At 43.6% G+C, this 25017-nt stretch overlaps 1 protein-coding gene across 1 annotated transcript in view; it reads left to right on the top strand.

Moving 5' to 3' along the window:
- Positions 1–20993, top strand: part of LOC121923383 (zinc finger protein with KRAB and SCAN domains 7-like) — a 30935-nt gene extending 9942 nt beyond the window's left edge. Inside the window, exons 5-12 of the mRNA XM_042453754.1 lie at positions 48–159; positions 2412–3374; positions 10233–10681; positions 12090–12201; positions 14860–14945; positions 15170–15250; positions 16701–16821; positions 19095–20993. Coding sequence (XP_042309688.1) covers positions 48–159; positions 2412–3374; positions 10233–10681; positions 12090–12201; positions 14860–14945; positions 15170–15250; positions 16701–16821; positions 19095–20362 — 3192 coding nt within the window. The 3' untranslated portion in view covers positions 20363–20993. The remainder of the gene's footprint in view (positions 1–47; positions 160–2411; positions 3375–10232; positions 10682–12089; positions 12202–14859; positions 14946–15169; positions 15251–16700; positions 16822–19094) is intronic.
- The last annotated feature ends 4024 nt before the right edge of the window (positions 20994–25017 follow it).

Genomic DNA, 25017 nt, shown 5'->3' with positions numbered 1-25017 from the left:
CTGCCCATAGATGACCTGCTTTCGTTTGTTTGTTTGTTTTTCTTCAGGTGAATTTTGAGGAGGTAGAGGTACATTTCACAGAGGAAGAGTGGGCTCTCCTTGATCCGTACCAAAGAGCCCTTCATAGGGAAGTCATGGCGGAGAATATGACCCTCCTAAGTAAGCCCTCTTTGTCCTCATGCTTGATCTAACTAAAAAGATTGTATGTACAGCGCTGTGTAAATTTACATCGCTTCATAAATAAAGGATAATAATAATAATAATAATAATAATAATAATAATAATAATAATAATAATAATATTTGTTTTTTCTCCCCCCCCCCCCCCCCCAAAAATCATTGTGGCCTCTTTGCATAGTTTTTGTGTTTTTTTCATGGGAGACTGCAAAATGATTTTCACAGGAAAAATAAATACAGTGTACCCTCTGTATCCACAGGGAATTGATTCCAGGGCCTCCCACAAATACCAAAAACACAGATGTTCAAGTCACTTTCATAAAGAGATTTTACAATATATAAAGCTTGAGCGCCACTCGGTCTCTTCCACTCCACCAGCCGTATGTGTGCACCAAAGACACACTGTTCGCCCTTCATCATGCACTTGGGGTATGTGTGCAAGTTTAGCTGCTGATTTATCAGACTACACAATCCTTATAGCAACCAGTTTTTGTGAAAAGAGTTGAAGGAAGATCTCTATGGGGCTATTCTCTCAGGAAAGGCAATAGAGAGAGCCTAGAGTCCTATTTCTTTTCTCAGCCGCTGAAAATGATGCAAATACCATACATACTCAACTTGAAGTGAACTTCATGGATAGCTTGAGGGCTAGTTTGGGGATTATGATATGGCCCATGGATAAGTAAAATTTAGAGGCACATAACAGAAGACGTAAAGGACAAAGCAAAAGAAAATGATGCCAAAGAACTTACAAAATTCTTAGGTTTTTTGTGGAGTTTTCAGGCTATGTGGCCATGTTTTAGAAGAATTTATTCCTGACGTTTCGCCAGCATCTGTGCTGGCATCTTCAGAGAATGCTGGCATGGAAGTGAGTGGGATACACACACACACACACACACACTATGTGACTCTAGGTTGGGAGGAGTAATTTACATGTTACTCCATTCAACAACAGAATAATGTTATGACATTCAACAACAGAACAATGCACAGATTAACATGTACACTCACTTCCATGCCAGCATTCTCTGAAGATGCCAGCCACAGATCCTGGCGAAACGTCAGGAATAAACTCTTCTAGAACATGGCCACATAGCCCGAAAAACCCACAAAAAACTATGGATGCTGGCCATGAAAGCATTCAACTTCATATTACAAAATTCTATTTATGCTCACCTGAAAGACTGAGGAGCAGAGAACAATAGTAAATGGTGGCTATGGGATGTGAGGGGGGAGGTGATTAGGCACAGGTGGGGCTAAGAAAATGTGGACATGTCAAAGAAAGTAGCAAGTACATTAGCAGTGATTATAGCCTTTAACTTTAATGTGATAACTTGGCCTGATTGTAACAAGGAAAAGCTGGCAGACGTACAGTGTCTTATTCAAACCCTTCAAAGCACAATTCCTCTCGATGCTCCTTTGAAGGGAAGCACCAAAGAGTTGCCACCACCACCACCACCATTTTCTCGCCCAGGCATTCAAACAGGTCCAAAGTGGAGCCACAGCGGAGAGAGGTGAAGGGGCTGGTGCTTCTTTTAGGATGGACTAAGCTCTTGCCTTTTGCCACTCTACCCAGAGAAGGGAATGGTTCCTTTTTTTGATAAGAGATAAAGGACAGTACTTACATTGACCTGTGGCTATGTCGACCCAGGTTCAATTGTTTGACTAAAATTTCTAGACATATACATGAAGAAGTACAGTCAGCTCTTGTCCTCCACAGATTTGAGCATCCGTGGATTCGAGCATCTGCAGATGATCCCGCCTCATTCAATCCAATGGCAGTGTGTATATACGGCTGTGCCAGTGCAGTCACATATATGGCACAACACCATTGGGAACGACAGGACTTGAGGTCTGACATTTTTTGTTATACACGGCGGTTCCATTCCACACTCCCACATATATAAAGGGCCAACTGTACAGTAAATTAAACTTGACAAGTCCTGTTAATTTTGTGACTTGCCTCTCAGGTCTAATGTGCACTGCAGAAATAATGCATCTTCACACCGCTTTAGCTGCCATAGGTCAATACTATGGAATTGTGGGATTCGTAGTTTTGTAAGTTATTTAGCCTTCTCTCTCAGAGAGCTCTGGGGCTAGCACAGACTACAAATCCCAGGATTCCACAGCATGGACCCATGGCAGTGAAAAACGGTGTAAAACTGCATTATTTCTGCAGTGAAAATTAGACCTCAGTTTCTCTTTGGGACTCTGACCAGTTGTTTCTTTCCATTCTAGATGGCCACTGGCAGGAATTTAAAAAGGAAGAAGAGCCTGGTAAGATGTTATTACAAAGAGCCAATTGTAAACCGAAGGAAGAGGAGAAAACAAAAACTGACACTAAAGCAAGGAGGAACAAAGCCTCTGCTTCTGAGGGTGGTGATGTATGTGAAATCTCAGTCCAGGACATTACAGAAAGAGGAATGGAAAGTATTGGATGTTTGGTTCTGACATGTGAGGAGAACCTCAATTATCAACCAGGGCTTTGTCTTCATAAGAGAGCTGACACAGAGGAGAAAGATTTTGGAAGTGATGACAGCACTTTGTGTTATAGGGAATGCCTGATTTCCCAGGAAGAAATTCATACAGGAGAGAAGCCATTTAAGTGCTTGGTGTGTGGAAAAAGTTTCAGCCAGAAGAGCAACTTCAATCGACATCAAGTAACTCACACGGGGGCAAAACCTTTTAAGTGCTTATTTTGTGAAAAAAGTTTCAGTCAGAAGTCACACCTCACTCGTCATCAAACAACCCACACAGGGGAGAAACCCTTTAACTGTCTGGAGTGTGGGAAAAGCTTCAGCTGGAAGATGAGCCTCACTCATCATCAGGTAACTCACACGGGGGAGAAATTGTTTAAGTGCTTGGAGTGTGGGAAAAGCTTCAGTTGGAAGATAAACCTCACGCGTCATCAAACCATCCACACTGGGGAGAAGCCATACAAATGCTTGGAGTGTGGAAAGAGTTTCAGCCGGATGTTGTGTCTCACTCGGCATCAAAGGACCCACACAGGGGAAAAACCCTTTAAGTGTTTGGAGTGTGGAAAGAGCTTCAGTTGCAAAATAAGCCTCACTTGTCATCAAATAACTCACACAGGGGGGGAATCATCCAAATGCCTTGACTGTGGAAAGCGTTTCAGTCAAAAGGAAAACCTCGCTCATCTCGCAACCCACACAGGGGAGGAATCATTTGAAGGGCTGCAGTGTTGAAATGTTTTAAGTTTGATTGTAAAGCATGGTCATCATCTGGTATCTCACAGTAGGGAAGATGTTTTAGAAGATAGGTCACAGTTGTCATCAAGCAACAACACAGCAAATAAACCATTTAAATGCTTTAAGTGTGGAAGGAGCTCCAGGTGGATGTCACACTCAATGGTTGACTTGGACTCAGGTTGGACTCAAGTCACTTCAATGAAGCGACTTGGACTCAACTCCGCAATAAATTATGCACTGACTCAACTCAACTTGCAACTTGTATGGTTTTAGCGGCCAACTTGCTGGCCAAACTTCATCTAGAAACATTAAAGAATATAAAAAAGTTTGTCTTCTTTGAACAACGTTTCCATCTCACTGCTTTTTGCTTAACATTCATATGAGGGAAGTGGTACTTTTCTGTATGAAGTCCACACTACCTGTAGATCTTCACATCCAAACCATTGCCTAATACATTTGCTGTTCCCCTCCAAGAAACATGCCTCACACTGTGGGCTTGATGCAGTGGTTACGATCTACTCAGCAGCCTGTTCCCACTGCACATTGGAGGAGCCTTCTAAAACTTTTGCTAGGAGGAGCAGGCAAGACCCATCTCCTATAATTACAGCGCTTTAGAAATAAAGTTTAATAATAATAATAATAATATAGTGTGAGGCATGGTTTCTCAGATTTGCTGTTGCCAAATTTGCTGTTGCCATCTGAGAAACGTGCCTCACACTATTGTCCATTGAGAACTATATGCAATTTTTTAAAAAAAACATTCTTTTCAAAAGTCTCACTTTCAAAAGGTTAGTTTTTTCTTTCCCTGTCCTATTTTTCACAGATTTCTGGAATGAAAATAAAAGACAAGGGAGGTGAAGGTTTAAAGAACATTCCTCTGCTAGAAAAACCCAATATGAATGGTAGTTTTGCTTATGCAAAATACACAAATCCTGGCCATCGCATTGCATTAAAAATTCTTACTCATTGATCGAGGAGTGCTCATAATTTCTTCTCTTGGTCAGGTCTCACCTGGAATAATACTGTGTCCAGTTCTGGGTACCACAATTCAAAAAGAATGTTGGCAAATTGGAGTTTGTTCGAAGGAGGGCCACCGAAATGGTGAAGGACCTGGAAACCATGCCTTATGAGGAAAGACTTAGGGAGCTAGGTATGTTTAGCCTGGAAAAGAGATGGTGAAGAGGTGAGATGATAAGCCTCTTTAAGTACAGTGGTGCCTCGGGTTACAAAATTAATTCGTTCCGCCGCGGCGTTCGTAACCCGATGCATTTCGCAAGCCGAAAAAGGCTTTTCCAAAGCGCGGCTAGCGGTCGCGTTTGAATTTCGCGCCGAAAAAAATTTCGTAACCCGAAAAAACCTTCGTATCCCGGAACAGTTTTTTTCAATGGAGCTTTTTCGTATCCCGGAAATATCGTAATGCGGCGCATTCGTATCCCGGGGTACCACTGTATTTGAAGGGCTGTTACCAGGATGAAGCGAGGTTTGTTTTCTGCTGCTCCAGAGACCAGAACATGGAACAATGAATAGCAAGCTACAGGAAAAGGGAAGGAACTTCCTGACAGTAAGAGCTGTTTGACAGTGGAACACACTCCCTTGGAGAGTGGTGGAGTCTCCTTCTTTGGAGTTCTTTAAGCAGAGACTGGATGGTCATCTGTCGGAATGCTTTGATTGTGAGTTCCTGCATGGCAGCTGGTTGGACTGGATGGCTCTTGTGGTCTCTTCCAACTCTATGATTCTATGAAGGGGCTTGAAGCTGAAGGATTCTTCTAAAGTTTTAGAAGCCTCCTCCAGTATGCAGTGGGGACAGGCTGCTGAGTTGACCTAATTTTTTTAAAGTGTAATCTTGATAAATTGCCAACAATAATTTAAGTTCCTTTTATGTCGTGACTTCCCAGGGAGCAAAAAGAAACTCCCAGAAAGGCCTTTTTTGCTCCCTGGAAGGGGCGTCATACCTGCAATGATGTCCCTTCTATGATGTGCCATTTAGGCGCTGCTAGGGTTGCCATACGTCAGGACCTCCAAACCGGGACAAATGTAGGACAAAATTTTCAAATGTAGGACACATTTTTTGGTGTGTCCTACATTTGAATAGGAGCCTCGCTGAGGGGAGGCTTTCCCTCCCGGCCTGGGCCCCGATCTCGCCGTGATGGCGGCGGCTGTGCCCAAGCGGGGAGGGAATCCTCCCCTCAGCCCGGGTGCGGGGGCAAACCAGAGCGGGACCGTGCGAACCCGCCCAAAACCAGGAAAGTCCTGCCCACAGGTGGTATATGGCAACCCTAAGCGCTGCAATAGAGTAACGCCATGATGCTGCGCACCATGTAAATGGGCATGTGGCATCATGGTGTGATGGGAAATTGAGCATGCGGACGCTATGCCATGACTCCGCCCATAGACCGGCACAAAGTGCCAGTCTGTATCCCTCCTGTGTTGCCCAGAACTGGAAGCAGTATTCCAGATGAAACCTGACCAAAGCAGAATAGAGTGGTACTATCACTTCCCTTAATATAATATTAAAGTTAATACTATAAAAGGTGGAAAGAGCTTCTGTCAACAATCCCTATGTCCTGCTAAATATACAGAGAAGAGAAAAATGTTAAATGCTCAGAAGGTGGCAAGTCTTTCATTCCCTCCTCTTGTCCCAGCAAAGAAATCCAGATTAGTTGATATTGGAGAATTCACTCTGGTCATCCCACAAAAGTGCTCAGATCTGAGAGTAAGTTTTAAGGAAAGGCAATTTGAGTTTACTTGTGCAGTGTGGCAGCATCACAATGACAAACAGCCAAGTGCAGTGAACAGCAGAAGAAGGGCTGGCTCCCTTTATCCTGCCCCAATCCAACCCAGGCCTTTCTCTTTTTCCCCGCTCTTCTCATCTCTGACTGCTAGGGTTGCCATGTTTAAAACAGGACAGCACTCTTCTTTTTAAATAGCTGCATAGAAAGCGAGTACAGTTGGCCCACCACATTCGCTGGGGTTAGGAACACAGGACCCCCACAAAAGTGGGAAAACCACAAATTAAAAAACACTACTTTTTATATTTTTTGGGGGGTGGGCTATGTGGCTGGTGAAACATCAAGAATAAATTCTTCCAGAAGGTAGCCTCATAGCCTGAAAAACCCACATAAAACTACAGATGCTGGCCATGAAAGCCTTTGACTTCACACTACTTTTTAAACTGAGAGAACACTCCTCTAGGAATCTCCAGGTCTTCCCATGCATTTTTATGGTCAAAATCTGCCTGGAGTTGACCACAGAATCATGCTGGAGGACCTATAAATGCCTAGACAAGTGTTTTCTCCAGGAACTTCTAGGTTCTTCATCACAACTCTATGGTCACTGTCTGGCACAGTCATGCTGGAGGATCTAGAGATTCCTAGAGAGAACATATTAATCAAATCCACAAATAACCGAACCCCCAAAGTCAGAGGTACAAATGAGGGCCGACCGTACTTCAGCAGTAACTCCTGCTGGTGGCATAAGCAACAACCCTTTTCTACAACCCATTAGAATAACAGAATCTTAAGAATTCCAGAGTTGGAAGAGACCCTGAGGGGACATTCACACTAGGTTTTTGTCCCAAGGAAATGTGGATCGCCACACCAATGTATATCGGGATTATTGTTCCCATTATGTTTTGTGCTCCCAAATCTCTCCAAGTCATTTTACCCCTGTTGTTATTCACGCATGTGATCATTTTGGGATAAAATGAAGCCGCCTCCATTCCCTCGAATGATACAGAGCGATCCGGGCTGATTCGGTAGCGTATTCACGTTGCCGAAGATACAGATCGATGTGGTTCTTTTAAAAGGACATGGGGGAAAAAACAATGCCGAATATCCTGGGTCAGGTGGGTTTTGGGGCAGCCCTCTCGCAAAGTGCACTGGGTGCATTTGGGGCAAGTGTGAACAGCAAGGAAATAACCTGGTTTCACACTGTGTTGTTTGCATAGTGTGAATGCCTCCCTGCAGGGGTCATCTAGTCCAACCCCATGCAGGAAGAAACAATCAAAGTCCTCCCTGTAACAGACGGATTTGTAGTTTTGCGAGATATTTAGCCTTCTCCGTCAGAGCGTTCTGGTGTCACAACAAACTTCAAATCCCAGGGTTTCATAGCATTGAGCCATGGCAGTTACAGTGGTTTGAACTGCATTATTCCTGCAGTGCAATTTAAACCTGAATGGGCCAGGAGCAGAGGCTAATCCCCACTCCAAAGAAATCATAGAATCCTAGAGCTGGAAGAAATGCCCAAAAGTCATTCAGTCCATACAGGAAGACAGAATCCAAGCACTCCCTGTGACAGATGGCCATCCAGCTTCTGTTTAAAAACCTCCAAAGAGGGAGACTCCATCACCTTGGACACCCTCCTTTCTGGTTTTCCAAAGAGGGAGGGAAAGAGCAAAGTGGAAGATGGCCAACACCACCCAAAGGGTTAAGTTGAGGGAGTCTGGCTGGCTAGAGCAGCATCTCTCTTTTGCAAAGGAGGAGGAGTGGCTCTAGATTTCCCCTTTTGCAACAGGATCTGGTGAGTCCTTTTTGCCTTGGGATGGGGGAGGAAAATAAGGTTCCTTCCCTTACCCATTGCAGTGGGTGTTTGATGGAAATTGCCAGTGAAGGGGTCAGAGGGGAACCTTGACATGGAGAGATGTAGTGCCAACAGCTGTTACCATTGATAAGATTGGGGACACACACATACAAAGACACCTGTCTTTTCATCTCCAGGGGAAGGTAGACCGCTCAACCCCATCTCCTTTCAGGCAAAGCCCTCCCTCCCCTTCAACAAAAAGAAAGGGGGCTGATAGCCCATTTCTAGGGCTGCATCTACACCGCAGAAATAATCCAGGTTGACACTACTTGAACTTTCCTGGCTTTATACTAAGGGATCCTGCGGCTGGTTTGATGTGGCACCAGAGCTCTCTGACAGAGGGTGCATCTGCACTGTAGATATAATACGGTTTGACAGCACTTTAAATGCTTTGGTTCTATGCTATGGAATCCTGGGATACATAGTTTGTTGTGGCACCAAAGCTCTCTGTCAAGAGGGTGCAACTACACTGTAGTTATAATGCGGTTTGACAGCACTTTAAATGCTTTGGCTCCATGCTATGGAATCTCGGGATGTGTAGTTTGTTGTGGCACCAGAGCTCTCTGTCAGAGGGTACATCTATACGGTAGAAATAATGCCATTTGACACCACTCTAACTGTCTTGGCTCCATTTTGTAGAATCCTGGGATTTATAGTTTTGGGTGAGGGATCAGTACGCTTTGGCAGAAAAGACTAAAGACCACAAATCCCACAAATCCCAAGATTCCATAGTATGATGCCACTGCACATAAAGTGGTGCCAAACAGCATTATTTCTACAGTGTAGATGCATCCAGAGAAGGCTAAATATCTCACAAAAATACCAGAATTGGATAGCATTGATCCTTGGCAGTTAAAGCAGCATCAAACTGCATTCTTTCTGCAGTGCAGATGCAGCCTCGGAAGGTCAAAAGAAGAGCCTTATCAATTTGGAGAAACCGAAACCAGTTTCAGATTGGTTAGTAGGGTTTCCCTGTTGAAAACTGGAGAGGGCTCCTGTGCCTTGGATGGATGTATAAAACAGAATTCACCAGATGTTGCTTATCACCTTGTTACCTTTTGAAAGGATGGTATTCTCTTATATAGAGAGCAAGCGTGCGTGGGGTAGTGGTTTGAATGTTGGACTATGATTCCAGAGGCCAGGGTTCAAATCTGCACTCACACAAGGACACCACTGGAAGGCCTTGGCCAAGTCACACTCTCTCAACCTCAGAGGCAAAGTCAACAAGTTTCTAGAATCATGCGGATATTAATAGAATGACAAAGGGCCACAAGGGCCATCTATTCCAACCCTTTACCAGTTATACATTATATTGTAGAGTCCCTTTATTGGGAGAAAGGGGGAATATAAAGGGAAAAAATAATTATATTAATAATTGTGAGTCCAGAGGTACATCTACACTGTAGAAACAATATAGTTTGACACTAATTTAAGTGAAATAGTGCCATCCAATGGAATCCTGGAATTTATAGGTTTACAAGCCTTCTCTGCCAGAGTTTACTGGTGCTTACCAAACTACAAATCCCAGGGTTCTGTAGGATGGAGCCATGGCAGTTAAAGTGGTGTCAAACTAAATTATTTCTACAGTGTAGATGCTCCCTTAGTGAACTGACAAATGTATCAAACAAAGAAACAAACATGGTGGTCTTTATAGTTTCTCCTTGAGCTTGAACCATGGAATCATAGAATCATAGAATTGGAAGAGACCACTAGGACCATCCAGTCCAACCCCCTGCCATGCAGGAACTCTCAGTCAAAGCATCCCCAAGAGATGGCCATCCAGCCTCTGTTTAAAGACTTCCAAGGAAGGAGATTCCACTACACTCCGAGGAAGTGTGTTCCACTGTTGAGCAGCCCTTACTGTCAGGAAGGTCCTCCTAATATCGAGCTGGACTCCCTTTTACTGCAGCTTGCATCTATTGCTCTGCATTCTAGTCTCTAGAGCAGCAGAAAACAAGCTTGTTCCCTCCTCAGTATGACAGCCCTTCAAGTATTTAAACAGGGCTATCATATCACCCCTTAACCCTTTCTTCTCCAGGCTAAACATCCCCAGCTCCCTAAGTTGTTCCTTATAGGGCATGGTTTCCAGACCCTTCACCATTTTAGTCACCCTCCTTTGAAGTTCATCTGTCTTTCCTACACAGGAAATAATCTGGTTGTTATTGGAAATGGCATTTTGTGTGTGCTTGTGTGTGGAATAACTTTCAAGACCTTCATTGTTTACTGGGGAAATTGCCAATTGATATACTGGTCTGTGAAAAAAAACACTGATGGTTGAGGACAATATCGGTGGTACATGTCCCGGTGCCCAGATCAAAGATGGAAGAGGTCAAATTGATGGGAAAAAACTCTGAGACCATCCAGGTTGAAGACTGTGAGGGATTCCAGGAAAGGACTATGTATACAAGCGTGGATGGGGACACCTTCAACTCTGAGGTACAACGTCAACACTTCCGGAATTTCTGCTATGAGGAAGCCAAGGGCCCCCGAGAGATTTGCAGCCTCCTCCATGCTGTTTGCCATCAGTGGCTGAAGCCAGAGAGACATACCAAGGCTGAGATGGTGGACCTAGTGGTCCTGGAGCAATTCTTGGCTGTCCTTCCTCCAGAGATGTCACGTTGGGTCAGGGAATGTGGGGCAAAGACCAGTTCCCAGGCAGTGGCTCTGGCCGAAGGTTTCCTCCTGAGCCAGGCAGAGGAGAAGAAGCAGGAAAAGCAGCAGGTGAGTGGCTCTCATCCACGATGTTTCAAAGGCTCTAAAGTAATTCATCTTCAAAAATATTGTGAACAGAAATCATCCAAAGTGGGGATAGTCCACCAAGACTTCCTCCTCCTTCCATTGCTTCCATGGTGGAGCTGTTGAGGGGCCATTGTCTCTCCGTGAAATTTGTTCTCACTCCCCACATTTTTATGGGGGTGGTTGTCATTGCCATAGTTATTTGTGTCCTACTGTTCTCCCAAAATTAGGACTCAAGGTGGCTTAAAAAAGAACAAAATAGTTGGCTCTCCTTATTGGCAGACTAGCTATCCATGGATTGGAGCGTCCACAGATGGCCTTGCCTCATTATCATCAGTGGTGGCATGTGTACACAGCCATGCTGACGTGGCTATTTGTATCCTGCTGTTCTCCCAAAATTGGGACTCAAGGTGGCTTACAGCTTAAAAAATAACAATAGAGTCAGCCCTCCAAATTGGTGGGCTAACCATTTGTAGATTGGCGCATCCATGGATGGTCCCATTCTGTTTTCATTATTGGTAGTGCATGCACATGAACTTTATTATATGGTGCAAGAAATGCGATTCAGAAACAAATTCTTCAGTTAATCTTAGTTCAACCAAAACAATGTGCTTTAAAATATCACATTTAAAGAATAGATATTATTTCCGCAAGTGGTTATAACCTCTGAACTGCATTTTGCTACTTAATTTTGTGCTGTAGTCCTCTATTGGTGTAGTCTTATACTCCTATATATAAGCTGCCAACTTGTCAATATAATTCCCAAAGTTTAAGTAAAAGATATAAATCATATCAAATCCTAATACCTTTGGATTGTTAATGTTAGAAAGCATGAAAACATGGTAAATTAAGCTTTCCAATACAATGGGCCCTCGGCATCCTTGAATCCAGGACTCCCCAAAGATACCAAAATCTGTGGATGCCAAAATCCCATTAACTAAATTGGGAGTAAAATTGTGTCCCTTACATATAATGGCAAAACCACACTTTGTTTTTTGGAATGTTTCTTGTTAGCCTTCAAGTCATTCCTGACTTATGAAGACCCTAATGTGAATCTATCACAGGTTTTTCTGAGAGTGTCTGACTCCCCCAAGGTCACCCACTAGGTGTCCATTTATATATTTTAAAGTCTTTTCAAGGTGTGGATGTCTGAACCTGTAGATAGGGAGGGCCAACTGTACATAAAATAATATCTCATGGTATTAATATAAAAAGTAGGCTTTATTTTCATTAAAACATTTACACACACACACAACTGGTTTAGACCAAACAGCAACAATATGGTTTAAACAAAAAAGTTTTTTTAAAACTCTTTTTCTCCCAGACCATAGACACCCCTACTTTTTCTATTCTTTTCCCTTCTTTATGATCCTTGCTGCTTTTTCCTGGGCAGGGCTTTCTTGCAGAAGAGACCCTTGAGCTAGAGAAGTATCCTAACTCCAGTGGTCAGTGGCCGCAGTCCAAGTGGATCAGACAGGATGGAGGCAGAGCGTCACCCTCAATAGGTAAGGATCAAGGAGGCACTGGACCCCTTGGCCTACAGTACTCTTTTTGAGAAAGCCTAAGGGGCAAAAAATGTGTGTGTGTGAGTGCGGTGGGGTTGGATGGGATAGGATGCAACCATCCAAGGCCTGGGGAGATAATGCACCCCCGCCAACCTTCTACTGTTGTCCATCCCTGAATTAGACATAAGCACAACTTTCAAACCACATTTTATAAGTGATACAAAATCATGGTATGGATCAGGTTATTATCTTGCTGCTTAGCCAGGTCCAGAGTCCATCTGCATGTGCATTGGGAGGCAGGTTGTTATTAATTTTGCCTAATTGCCATGGGAGGGCAAATTACCTATCAGATCTGTAATCATTCAAAGGGATCTTGCAGCATCTTTGGGACTAACTGAACGAGAAAGATGTAGCATAAACTTCATAGACTTGGGAGATTATCACACCAGGGCCACTTCAGCAATAATCACGGTAATGAAAACAAAAAGCAACAGTAGCACTATAGCACTCAATAGTTTCATGCACTATTCAGAAACTTAAAAGCCAAAGAATAGGGCGATTGCTTTTCGCACATACCCCTGAATGAATCATTAGTACATTGGCATTGATCATTTTGCGCATGTGTCCTTCCCTCCCATAGTCCCTTTAAACCCAGGTTGCTTCCTGCAGTCCCTTTGAAATTTAAAGATCCCGGGTTGCTTGTTTACTACAATTCCTTTCTGAATGTGCTAAATGTGTTGTAAATGTGCTGCTTCTCAAAAACCAGCTTCACAAAAATTGTCTTTTTCTTTTGCTTTAACAAACCTCCACCTCCATTTACCTCCCACCTTTATTTCTCCCCCAACCAAATGGAAGGGAATGGAGAGGGGCAGTGACAGAAAATATATAAGAGGAATGACTTTAACTAAAAGGGACATTGTAACAAACTGTAATGGTGCAACAACAGAGGCATTTAAATGTTAATGATCCCACATTGTTTCCCCAATAGCATGAATGGAACATGATTAGCTTTAGCACACTGCCAATTGTGTTTCAGTTGTGTTATTGAGAAGCCATTCATAGGAATTCCCCCTGAATTGTGTGTTAATTGAGCATTGCTAGTTATTTCTGGGAGAAGTCTTGACTGAGTGCGATGTCATCTGAAAATCTTCTGTGCAATTGCGTGGTTATCCAGGCATTTTGCCTTTTCCTTCCCCCCTTTTCTGCCTTGTGATAATCACTTTGGTCTGCTTCATCAGATGCATGGAGCGAATTGCTCCCCTCATTGAGTGCCAAAACACACTGCAGAGGTAATCTTTAACTGCCCCGGCTCAATGCTAAGGAATTCTGAGAATTGTAGTTTTGTGAGATATTTAGCCTTCTCTGTCAGAGGGCTCTGGTGCCACAACAAACTACAATTCCAAGGATTCCTTAGCATTGAGCCAAGGCAGTTAAAGCAGTGCCAAACTGGATTATTTCTACGGTGTGTTTTGGACCTAAATTTTATTTTATCTTGAGCTTCCACAATTATTCTGGATGAGCATTTTGATTAAGACACCCCCCCCCCCCAGCTTTTAATTGTCATAATCTGCTTTAGATCCTTGCTTAGGGATTTCACCTCTTTATATGTTTCTTCTCAAATTTCTTGGTCCTGTGGGCTTTCTAATTCTTCCTCCAAACATCTCTCTTTTTCTTTAAACATTTTCATTGTTATATTCCAGTAAACTCCTTTGTATAATCCAGCATTTTGGGTTCGCTTGTATTTCTGTCAATATGATAGCAATGCTGAGCTTATCTGTTTTTCTGTTGTGCCAGCGACTACAATTAATCCCTTCTTGGAGATGATGGTCTACTATATCAAACGTCCATCTTACTTCTTAGCTGAATATGGTCCCTTTGCCTGACATGGCGGGAGATTATCGCACCATCAATTCCTGCCAGGATAGACACGGATTGTAACCATAACAGATGGATCTTATTAGACAGTCATGTGGCTGGCAGTAGGCAGTCCATATCTAATCTGGGCTTTTACCACAGTTTTTCAAGAATGTGGAAATCCTGTTCTTGAAAAGCTGCAGGAGAAGCTTGGTTTGGATATGGGCTGCCTACTGCTAGCTACGTGACTGTCTCATAATAAGATCCATTTGTTACGGTTACAGCCTGTGTCTATCCTGGCAGGAATTGGCTGTGCAATAATCTCCATGATCTATTTTGAATTCCAAATCCATGTCTACACCAATTTTTGTTTTCTTTTTCATTTTAATTTGGGGCGTCTGTGTACAATGACATGGAATCAGAGTCTTAATTTTTCATGGTTTTGCCCTCAGAATTTCCAGTTTCCTGCAAACTAAAACATACATTTTATTTTCCTCTCTTCCTCACCTGGACTAGCACTGGAGCCCCTGGAAATCTTTTAAAATGTCTCCATCTTACATTAGCGTGCATACAGTTCTTCTAAATAGGGAGTTTAGAAACAAAGGAGAGTCAGGAAAAGCCAAGAAGGAAGGAGGAAAGGAGGCAAAATCAAGAAGAGAAAATAATTCAGCAAGGATGGAGGAGAAGTGTTTGGAAGTGGATTCAAGAACCACTGAAAAAAGTTTGCTTAAACACAGGACCAAAATAGCTCACTTAACAGAAACCATACCTGGATTTGTTCTCACTCTCTTGTTTTGTCTACAGGAGTGGGACCATGGATACAGCCAACATGGAGAAGCGCATCTCTTAACTGTGATGGTCTTGGAACAGTTTCTGGGAGACTGGCTAAGGTAGGGGGCAGGATCCCTAGAGGATCAAATAGAGGGCAGGCTGGGTGCTCCTTGCATGTCAGATTCTCTCTTTCTTTTTTCTTTCCTTATATCAATCATGCCCATCATGAAAATACCTACTGCAAATGCTTTGCTTAAAATGTTCAGTCTAGGGGCTTTTGCTTATATTTTCACAATGGGAAATGGTAAAGAATTCTTCCTTTTCCTTGTTGTGCCCCTCACAGGCAATGAAATATAGAGGCAGAGAAAAACAACCATTTCTTCATTTTGATGCCCTGAGAACATCTTCTGTGGGACAGGATCAGGTAAAGAAAATGGTAAAGAGCCAAAAAAGAGGCACGCTGGGTACTGTCCTACATGTCTTCCTTGGCGTGGGAAACAGGAACCAATTCTCCCCTACCCACAAAGAGTCCGAATACTTCCATTTTCCTCTGCTGCCCCTCTCAAAATGGTAACAGAAAGTGATCTTGTGTCATTTCTTGTCACCATTTTGAGAAAGACTACAGAGGAAGACTGAAGTACTGTATTTGGGGGTAATACTGGCTTCTGAGGTGCTTGTGGGAATGTGGTGGTGGCATTTTTGCATGCTACATGCATTTGGGATGTTTTGCATGAGACATGGTGCAAAAATTACCCAAAAGTCATATTGAAAAGAGGTTTGTTTGTTTATGGATTGGGGGATGTTTTTTTGCAACTGGTGGGATGTTTGGGGGGCCACAAAAGTGGAGTCCAATGGCCGCATGTAGTCTATGGGATACACTTTGCCCAGCCTGGCCTAAAAGAATCTCTGACCTGGGACAGACCACCTGAAAAGGGTAGCCTACCAGCGGCCTAATTTCCTCCAAAGAGAAACCTCAACCACCAAATTGCACGGCTTCCCTACGAAGGAAAAAGAACACAGAAAAATTTGGGGGTTTTGGAGCCACAGAGGCGGCATAACAAGGGTGCCACTGGCGCACTCCTTATGTAAGCGCTGCATGGCAACGTGTAGATGCCACACAGTGCTTACGTAACAATGGCAGCACCCATGTACACAGGGCGCCACCATTGTTATGCCGCCTGTATGTAATAGGGTTAGGGACCATGTGGTTGCCACACAGTCCCTAACCCTAAAATCGGCACCGGTTGGCTTGTTGGCGATATGTATCACGCCTCTCTTTTCCTTTAATTGTGGGGTTGTAAGCATGGACCAAAAGGTGCATGTTTCCCCAGCCTGGTAGCGTCCAATGATGACAACATCCCTGGGTTGGGATTGGCCAGACTGGATGCTGATCCTGTGGTTTGGGTCCGACTCTGGCCCAAAAGGCCCTTAGCACAATCTTTTCAAACCAGCTGTTTGTTGCAGATTTTTTTTAGAAACTCAGCTGCAACAGCCAGCATACTGCATGGCCACATGCCCCCTTACCTGCTGCTGCCACCATATCTCCATGAAGGCCCCAGTTGTGGCCTGTGACATTAGAAGGGGGTGCCTGGCCAGGTGGGTGAAGCCAAGTGCCCTGTTCTACCTTCATTGGTCATGGCAGACCATATAAACACCCACCTGTTGCTGTGCCAGCCCAGGTACAGGGACAGGAATGGACTAGGACTGCAGGAAGGATACCATGGGGTTGGCCATGCTATCCTGCCCATGCATATAGATACTGTGTAATATTGTGAATACTCTATTTAAAGCTTGAGCTCCAGTTGGACAACCCAAAGCTATTTGCTTTTCTAGATTAGCATTTTCTCCTCTTAGATAATATTTTATTTCTTCAGGTGGCCTTTGAGGAGGTGACTGTGTATTTCACAGAGGAGGAGTGGGCTCTGCTGAACCCAGACCAAAGGGCCCTTCATTGGGAGGTGATGGAGGAGAACTTCTGGACTGTGGCCTCTTTGAGTAAGGAACCCACTTTCTTGTTGCTGGGATCAAATCTGTTTAAATTCTATGTGTTCTTTTAAAAGTAGCATTTCCTGGAAATCATAGGCCTGTTACAGACAGCCAAAATAAAGCTGTTTCGAGTCACTTTGGAGGTATGGTATTTTAATGATGCATGAGTCCTAAGAGGCTGGAAGCTTCATCAAAGCTGCACTCCAGTCCTTAGGACTGGAGTGTGGCTTTGGTGCAGCCTTTGGACTCTTAGGACGCATGTATAATTGAAATACCATACCTCCAAAGTGACTCGAAGCAGCTTTATTTTGGCTGTCTGTAACAGGCCATAGAATCATGGAAGAGACCACAAGGGCCATCCAGTCCAATCGCCTGCCATGCAGGAACTCAAAACACTCCCGACAAATGGCCATCCAGCCTCTGCTTAAATATCTCCAAAGAATGAGACTCCACCACTCTCCCAGGGAGTGTCAAACAGCTCTTACTGTCAGGAAGTTTCTCCTAAAGTTTAGGTAGAATCTCTTTTCCTGTAGCTTGCATCCATTGTTCCGTGTTCTAGTCATCAAGCTTGCTTTATCCTCAACGTGACACCTTTTCAAATACTTAAACAGGGGTATCATATCACCTCTTAACTGTCTCTTCTCCAAGCTAAACATCCTCAGCTCCCACTTGTAGGGCATGGTTTCCAGACCCTAATCCTTTATTTTTAGGTGTTTTTTAAAAATTATTTCTATGCCACCTTTCTTCCAGAGTGGGACCCAAGGCAGCTCACAGGTGTAAATCAATTAAAATTCACCAGTATACCTTAAAAGCAATTAAAATAGTCAGAGCTAAAGCAATATAAAAATATTTTTAAAATAAATGAAAAACACACACCAATAAAAAGCCTCCTTGATGCAGTTATATGTTGAAAGCCGGCTTAAACAAGAAGATTTTTGCCTGTCATTGAAAGGAAAACAGGGAGGGAGCTGAGCCTTCTTTATTTTAGGAATGTGCAAGCTGTGGTCCTCCAAATGTTGTGAAGAGTAAAACTCCCTTCATCGTTCACCTTTGGCTATGTTACTTATCACTGATGGGACTTGTAGTCCCACAATCTCTGGAGAGCCCCAGGTAGGCAACCCAAACATTATACAATGGGCCCTCAGTATCCACTAGGGTTTGGTTCAAGGACCCTCCAAGAATACCAAAATCTGTGGATGCTCAAGTCTTATTGTATACAATGGCATAGTAAAATAGTGTCCCTTACATAAAATGGCAAAATCAAGGTTTGCTTTTGGGAATTTCTATTTTTTGAAATATTTTCAAGCCGTGGATTTTTGAATGCATGGATAAAGAATCCATCGATAAGGGGGAATGACTGTAATTCTACTCATTATTAGTACAGTATTATTTTCATTGATGTCTGAAGCTCAGAAATACACACAATTGTGGCAAAAGTACAACAGCTGACCTGAGATAAGTAATAAAACAGGCCGTCCCCCCTCCCCCTCACAGGCTTAAAATCTAAATTCAAAGACTACAAAGAAGAAGAAAAACTCAGGAGGCACTGTGATGAAGAAGGGAACTAGTTTTTAAGGATACAAAATTCTTACCGAAGCTATATTTTGTAGCAGGGTTGGGCAACTGTTGTGAATCTAGAGGGGGCTGCATTAGCCCCACAACAGATCTTGGAGGGCCATACAGCCCCAGTGCCCCTTCACGACGTCGTGTGAAAATCTTAATTGCGAATGCACAATTTTCATGGGATAATCACAATTTGCAATTGTCCCCATGTGATAAAGCCCACAGGGTTTGAAGTTGAAGGCTTTCATGGCTGGCATCCATAGTTTTTTGTGGGTTTTTCAGGCTATGTGGCCATGTTCTAGAAGAGTTTATTCCTGACAGTTTACCAGCATCTGTGGCTGGCACCTTTCGCCGAAGATACCAGCCACAGATCCTGGCGAAACGTCAAGAATAAACTTTTCTAGATCATGGCCACATAGCCCCCAAAAAACCACAGAAAACTATCCACAGGGTTTTCTTGGTGCATTTTATTTGAAGGGAGTTTGCCATTGCTTTCCTCAGAGGCTGAGAGAAAGCAACACTCAGTGTGTTTATGTTTCCATGGCTGAGCAGATATTAGAAGGCTAGTCTCACAAGCGTTCTGTTCCAACATTCAAACCACTACATCACAATGGCTCTCTTTAAATTGGCTTAGAAATAACAGTTTCTACCAGCCACATTAACTCTTTGACCTTGTCCCTTTGTCTTGTTCTCTATGCGATTGCTTCTTTCCTTTCTAGGTGGTGACGGGCAAGAGAGTGAGTTTGAAGGAGAGCCCCGCATGACAGAAAAAGGAAAACAAAGGAGGAAATGCCTTTGTCTTGCATGTGGAAGAAGCTTTAGTTGTAAATCAAGCCTCAGCCTTCATAGGAGAACCCACAGAGGGGAGAAATCTTTCAAATGTGGTGAGTGTGGAAAGACTTTTAGTTTTTGGAAATGCCTGATCTCCCATCAAAAAGTCCACACAGGAGAGAAACAGTTCAAGTGCTCAGAGTGTGAACTGAGCTTCAGTTGGCTGTCGCATCTTATGTTACACCAGCGAATGCATACTGGGGAGAAACCATTTACATGCTTGGAATGTGGAAAGAGCTTCAGTGTGAGCTCAACCTTGGTGTCACACCAACGAATCCACACAGAGGAGAAGCCGTTTAAGTGTTTGGAGTGTGGAAAGAGTTTCAGCTGGAACACACATCTTGCTCGCCATCTGGCAATTCACACAGGGGAGAAACCGTATAAATGCATGGACTGTGGGAAAAGTTTCAGTCGGAGGTCCCATCTTGTGTCACACCGGTCCATTCATGGAGGGGAGAAGCCATTTCCATGCTTGGAGTGTGGGAAGAGCTTCAGTGTGAGCACAAACCTCGTGTCACACCAACGAATTCACACAGGAGAGAAACCCTTTAAATGCTTGGAGTGTGGAACTAGTTTCAGTCAGAAGTCACATCTTGCTAACCACCAAGCCACTCACACTGGGGAGAAACCCTTTAAATGCCTGGAGTGTGGAAAGAGCTTCAGTCGGAAGATAAGCCTCAATCGCCATCAAGCCATTCACACAGGGGAGAAACCCTTTAAATGCCTCGAGTGTGGAAAGAGCTTTATTCGGAAGATAAGGCTCACATCTCATCAAGCCACTCACACAGGAGAAAAGCCATTCAAATGCTTGGAGTGTGGAAAGAGCTTCAGTCAGAAGTCACACCTCACTCGTCATCAAGTAACCCATGCTAAGGAGAAACCCTTTAAATGCGCAGAGTGTGAGAAAAGTTTTAATCGGAAAATCAGCCTCACGTGTCATCAAGCAACTCACACAGGAGAGAAACCCTTTAAATGCTCAAATTGTGGGAAAAGTTTCAGCCGGAAGACGCACCTCACTCGTCATCAAGCCACTCACACAGAAGAGAAACCATTGAAATCTTTGGTGTGGGAAGGCAATTCAGTCATAGGTGAACCCATGTGTCATAATAAAGAATTTTTGGCAGACAGAAATCCAGTAGATGTCTGGAATGCATAAAAGCACTCTGTTCTCATCTCTTATGATGCACACAAAGATTCTCATGGGAGAGAATCTGAACCTGCTGTAAGAGCACAGAAATAGCTGAAACAGTAAGATCCATTTCATTTGCATTAAGCAAATCACACAAGGAGAAACATTCAAAATTCTTGGACATGTAGAAGAACCTTCATTCAAAGCATCAGAGAAAAGCCATTTACATTGAATTTGGAAAGAACTTCAGGAGAAATTAAAGTCTCATCTGTTACTGAAGAACCTATTGGAGAGAAAAATATTTAAGGAATCAGCTACATTAAGAGATACTATCATTTTTTACCATTTGAAAATTACTAAAGAAGGAAAACAAATCTCTAAGTGTAATACCTGGAAAAAACTTCTTTAGAACAGGTCACCATGGTAGAGTTCCCCTCACAGGAGAACCGATATCATTGATAATAGATACAGCTAATGAATTTGGAATTTATTGTTGGCATCCCCATGAAGAAATTTCTAATTCACTTCTATCAAAGCTATGTAAAATGCCCCCCCCCCAAAAAAAGTGAATTCAATAACATAATACAGTGGGCCCTTGGTATCTTCTGGGGTTTGATTCCAGGACCCTTGCGGATACCAGTATCTGTGGATGTTCAAGTTCCATTAAATACAATGATATAGTAAAATGGTGTTCATTATACAGTATAAAATGGCAAAATCAAGGTTTGCTTTGGGGAATTTATATTTTTGGAATGTTTTCAAGCTGTGGATGACTGTTGATGGCTTGAAAGTTTTCAAGGTGACTCTGTGGGTAAAGAATCCGAGGATACGGAGGGCTGACTTTGCAGAATCTTTTATATCAGGAGTTTATCTAGCACTGTAAACATGTAAATATCCTCCTTTCTTTTAACAATTATTAATTTTATTATAAAAAATGATGCAAAGTTGGGGTGGAAATTAAAGTACTTTAATTATATTAAAGTAGGGGACGATCCCCTAGAATTTCAACTGCAACCAACATGGCCTCGGAGGCAGTAGTGTCACCCAACTTGGTGACATTCAATGCGGAGGGTGTGGGCTTCTGGAGGGCAGGATTTCTGGCACATGCCCCCCCACAGCAGCATGCACACACAAGAGCATGCGTGCACAAAAGTGAATTGCACACACACCTCCGCAGCAACCTGGACAGGGCACCCAAAGCTTCACGGTGGCCCGGACGATGCACCCAAGGTCTTGCAGTGGCCCAGACAGGGCATGCAACAACTCGCAGTCACCTGGACAGGGCATGCAAGGCCTCATGGTGGCTCTGACGGGGTGCCCAAGGCCTCACGGTGCCCCGGGTGGGGTGCCCAAGACCTTGCATTGACCCGGACAAGGCACCCAAGGCCTCGCGGTGGCCCAGATGAAGCACACAAGGCCTCATGGTGCCCAGGCAGGGCGTGCAAAGCCCTAGGAAGGCCCAGCCGGGGGGCGCAAGGGACCATCTGGGTGTCACTCCCTCTTCTGTGCACCCCCGCACCCCCCAGTGATACTACTACTTGGAGAGAGAGAAGAAGAGGTAGGCACAGCTCCACCATGCTTAAACCCAGAAGCAGATGAAAGGTCCTACATTTTAGCTGCCACCACCCTGTCCTCAGAGGGGAGAAGAAGAGGCAGACATGGCTGCACCATGCCTACACCCAGGGCCTGATGAAGGGCCCTCACTTCATCTTAACTTCCACCACTCTGGCCTCAAAAGGAGAGGCAGGCATGGTTTCACCATACCTAGATCCAGAGGCATATTAAAGGCTCTCCCTCCATGAAAATGTATGGGGTATATAGTTCGGGGTCTGGTCTTGAATCCAATGTTGCTCCTAGAAAGCCAGGTTGCTCCATTGGCCAGAAGTGCAACTGCCCAGGTTTGGTTGATGTGCACCCTTTCTTGGTAAGTCACACTCTCTCAGCCTCAGAGGAAAGCATAGGCAAGACTTCTCTGAACAAATCTTGCCAAGAAAACCCCATGATAGGGTCACTTTAGGGTCGCCATGAGTCAGAAATGTCTTGAAGGCATACAACAAGAAATGCACTTTACACAGGGCTTCATAGTAAACCCTACACTCCCTCATTCTCACTGGAAAATAGGGTTTCATATTTTCCTATTTTGATAGAGCCAGGCATGTTTTTCAGAGGTCACGACATTTGGCAGGAACTGTGGCCTGAAGGACGTGGAAAACCCTGGCTATGACTCCAATAAAAGTAAATGGATTTCCTGATTGTTCTATTGTTCCCCAGGCTCTCCACATATACTCTCACAAGATGGATTAAGGGAATCCCATCAAGACCAGATCTTCCTTCCTACCCCAGGCTGTGTCCCCTTTTCCCACTTCACCCCCCCCCCTTTTCAGGAATTGCCTCTGTCCTATAAATATCTGTTTCTCCAGAATCCTAAGGCTTTCATTCAAAAAAACACATTCTAAAATCTTACAAAAGTGGCAATTTAAATGGAATTAAGCTATTACAATATTAAAACATAACTTGTTTACTGTCGGTATTGTTGCTGTGTGCCTTCACGTCGTTTCTGACAATGCGTACTCTAGAGACCAGGGTTCGATTCCCTGCCCAGCTATGGAAACCTACTTGGTGATCTTGGACAAGTCACACTCTCAGCCATGGCAAACCTCCTCTGAATGATCCTTGCCAAGTAAATGCCATTACAGAAGGCATATAACAACAACAAACAACAAGACACACAACACACACAAGAACAAGAACAACACCTACATATATATATTTTCATATATATGGAAATAGCTGCACTGCAGAGATAGAGCAGTGAAAAACCAGTTTAACTGTTGTCATTGTGTGATAGGGTCCCTTAGGGTTGTTAAAAGTCAGAAACAACTTGAAGACACACAACACCACTACTCTTACAAGGGTTCAATCTCAGATATTGTGTGTGGGGAGTGTATGTGTCTTCAGGCTGCCTTTTTCTTAAGACACTCTTATACATTTCACAGGGTTTTCTTAGGCAAGGAATTCCCAGGGGAGGTTTTCCTAGTTCCTTTCTCTGAAATGTAGCCTATGGTCTCATTCTCACATCAGATAAATTGGTGTGTGATCTGAATAGATGGATCAATTTGACAGTGGAGCGTGGTTCCCTCTACATTTGCCTCAATCACATTTTTCCACTCTAAAATAATCCACTTGTGGTTCACATTCAGGCATGAATCGATTAAAAATGGACCTGCTCCAGCCCACCGTAGGGCAAATTTAAATCGATTCTCATCTGCATCTGGTTCACGTTTGTGCGGAATCAATTTATAGAAAAAGACGTGGAAAACATCAGTGCCAAAAAGACACAGGGTTAAATGGCTCTAGCACATGTCCTCCCTTTCGGAATCACTTCAGCAATTTGATTTAAGTGGGAACCAGGATTGTTTGGAACTGGTACAAAGTGATTTGTGAACCAGTTTAAAAGGTAGTGGGAATGTACCTGGTATTTGTGTAGCCAGTGTGGAGTAGTAGTCTGAGTGTTGGACTATGACTCTGGACCAGGGTTTGATTCCCAGTTCAGCCATGAAACTATCTAGGTGACTCTAGGCATGTCACACTCTCTCAGCTTCAGGGGAAGGCAAACCCCCTCTGAACATCTCTTGCAAGCAAACCCCATGGTAGGGTCACTTTAGGATCACCGTAAGTCAGAAATGACTTGAAGGCACACAACTACAAGAACATTTAAATGGCATAGTGACTTGAGTGTTGGTCTATGTCTCTGGAGACCAGGGTTCGATTCCCTGCTCAGCCATGACCTTGGGCAAGTCACGCTCTCTCAGCCTCAGGGGAAGGCAATGGCAAACCTCCTCTGAACACATCTTGCCAAGAGAACCTCATGATAGGCTTGCCTTAGGGTCTCCATAAGTCAGAAACAACTTGAAGGCACACAACAACAACAACAACAAACTCTTACTCAGTTCTCTCAGTCTCAGAGAATGGTGAGCTAGAGTGTGTGTCTACATGCCTTCAGGCTGCCTTTTGACTTGTGGCGACCCCATTAATTTCTCAGGGATTTTTTAGGCAAGAATTACTCAGAGGTAGTTTTCCCAGTTCCTTCATCTGAAATGGAGCCTACAGCACCTGGTCTTTGTTGGCCATCTCCCGTCCAAGTACTATTATTATTAAATTCATGCTTCTTAGTCATGCTCAAAATGGAGGACATTTTGAAATTCCTTTTGGGATAGAGGGATGAATCAACGTCTTTATCAATGACTTGGAGGACAAAATTGGGGCCATACTTATCAAATTTGCAGATGACACCAAATTAAGAGGAGTAGCTAATACTCTATAAGACAGGATCAAGATTCAAAATGACCTGAACAGACTAGAAAACTGGGCCAAAGCTAACAAAATGAAATTCAACACAGAGAAATGTAAGGTACTGCACTTAAGGCGGAAAAATGAAATGCACAGATATAGGATGGGGGACACCTGGCTGAATGAAAGTACATGTGAAAGGGATCTGGGAGTCCAAGTAGACCACAAATTGAACATGAGTCAACAATGCGATGCGGCAGCTAACAAGGCCAATGCAATCTTAGGCTGCATCAATAAAAGTATAGTGTCTAGAGAAGTAATAGTGCCACTCTATTCTGCTTTGGTCAGGCCCCACCTGGAATATTGTGTCCAGTTCTGGGCACCACAATTCT

The sequence above is a fragment of the Sceloporus undulatus genome, chromosome 2 (assembly GCF_019175285.1).
Source record: "Sceloporus undulatus isolate JIND9_A2432 ecotype Alabama chromosome 2, SceUnd_v1.1, whole genome shotgun sequence".
NCBI classification, from domain to species: domain Eukaryota; kingdom Metazoa; phylum Chordata; class Lepidosauria; order Squamata; family Phrynosomatidae; genus Sceloporus; species Sceloporus undulatus.
The sequence above is the reverse complement of the archived record's forward strand: the minus strand, read 5'-3'. Positions and strand labels throughout refer to the sequence as shown.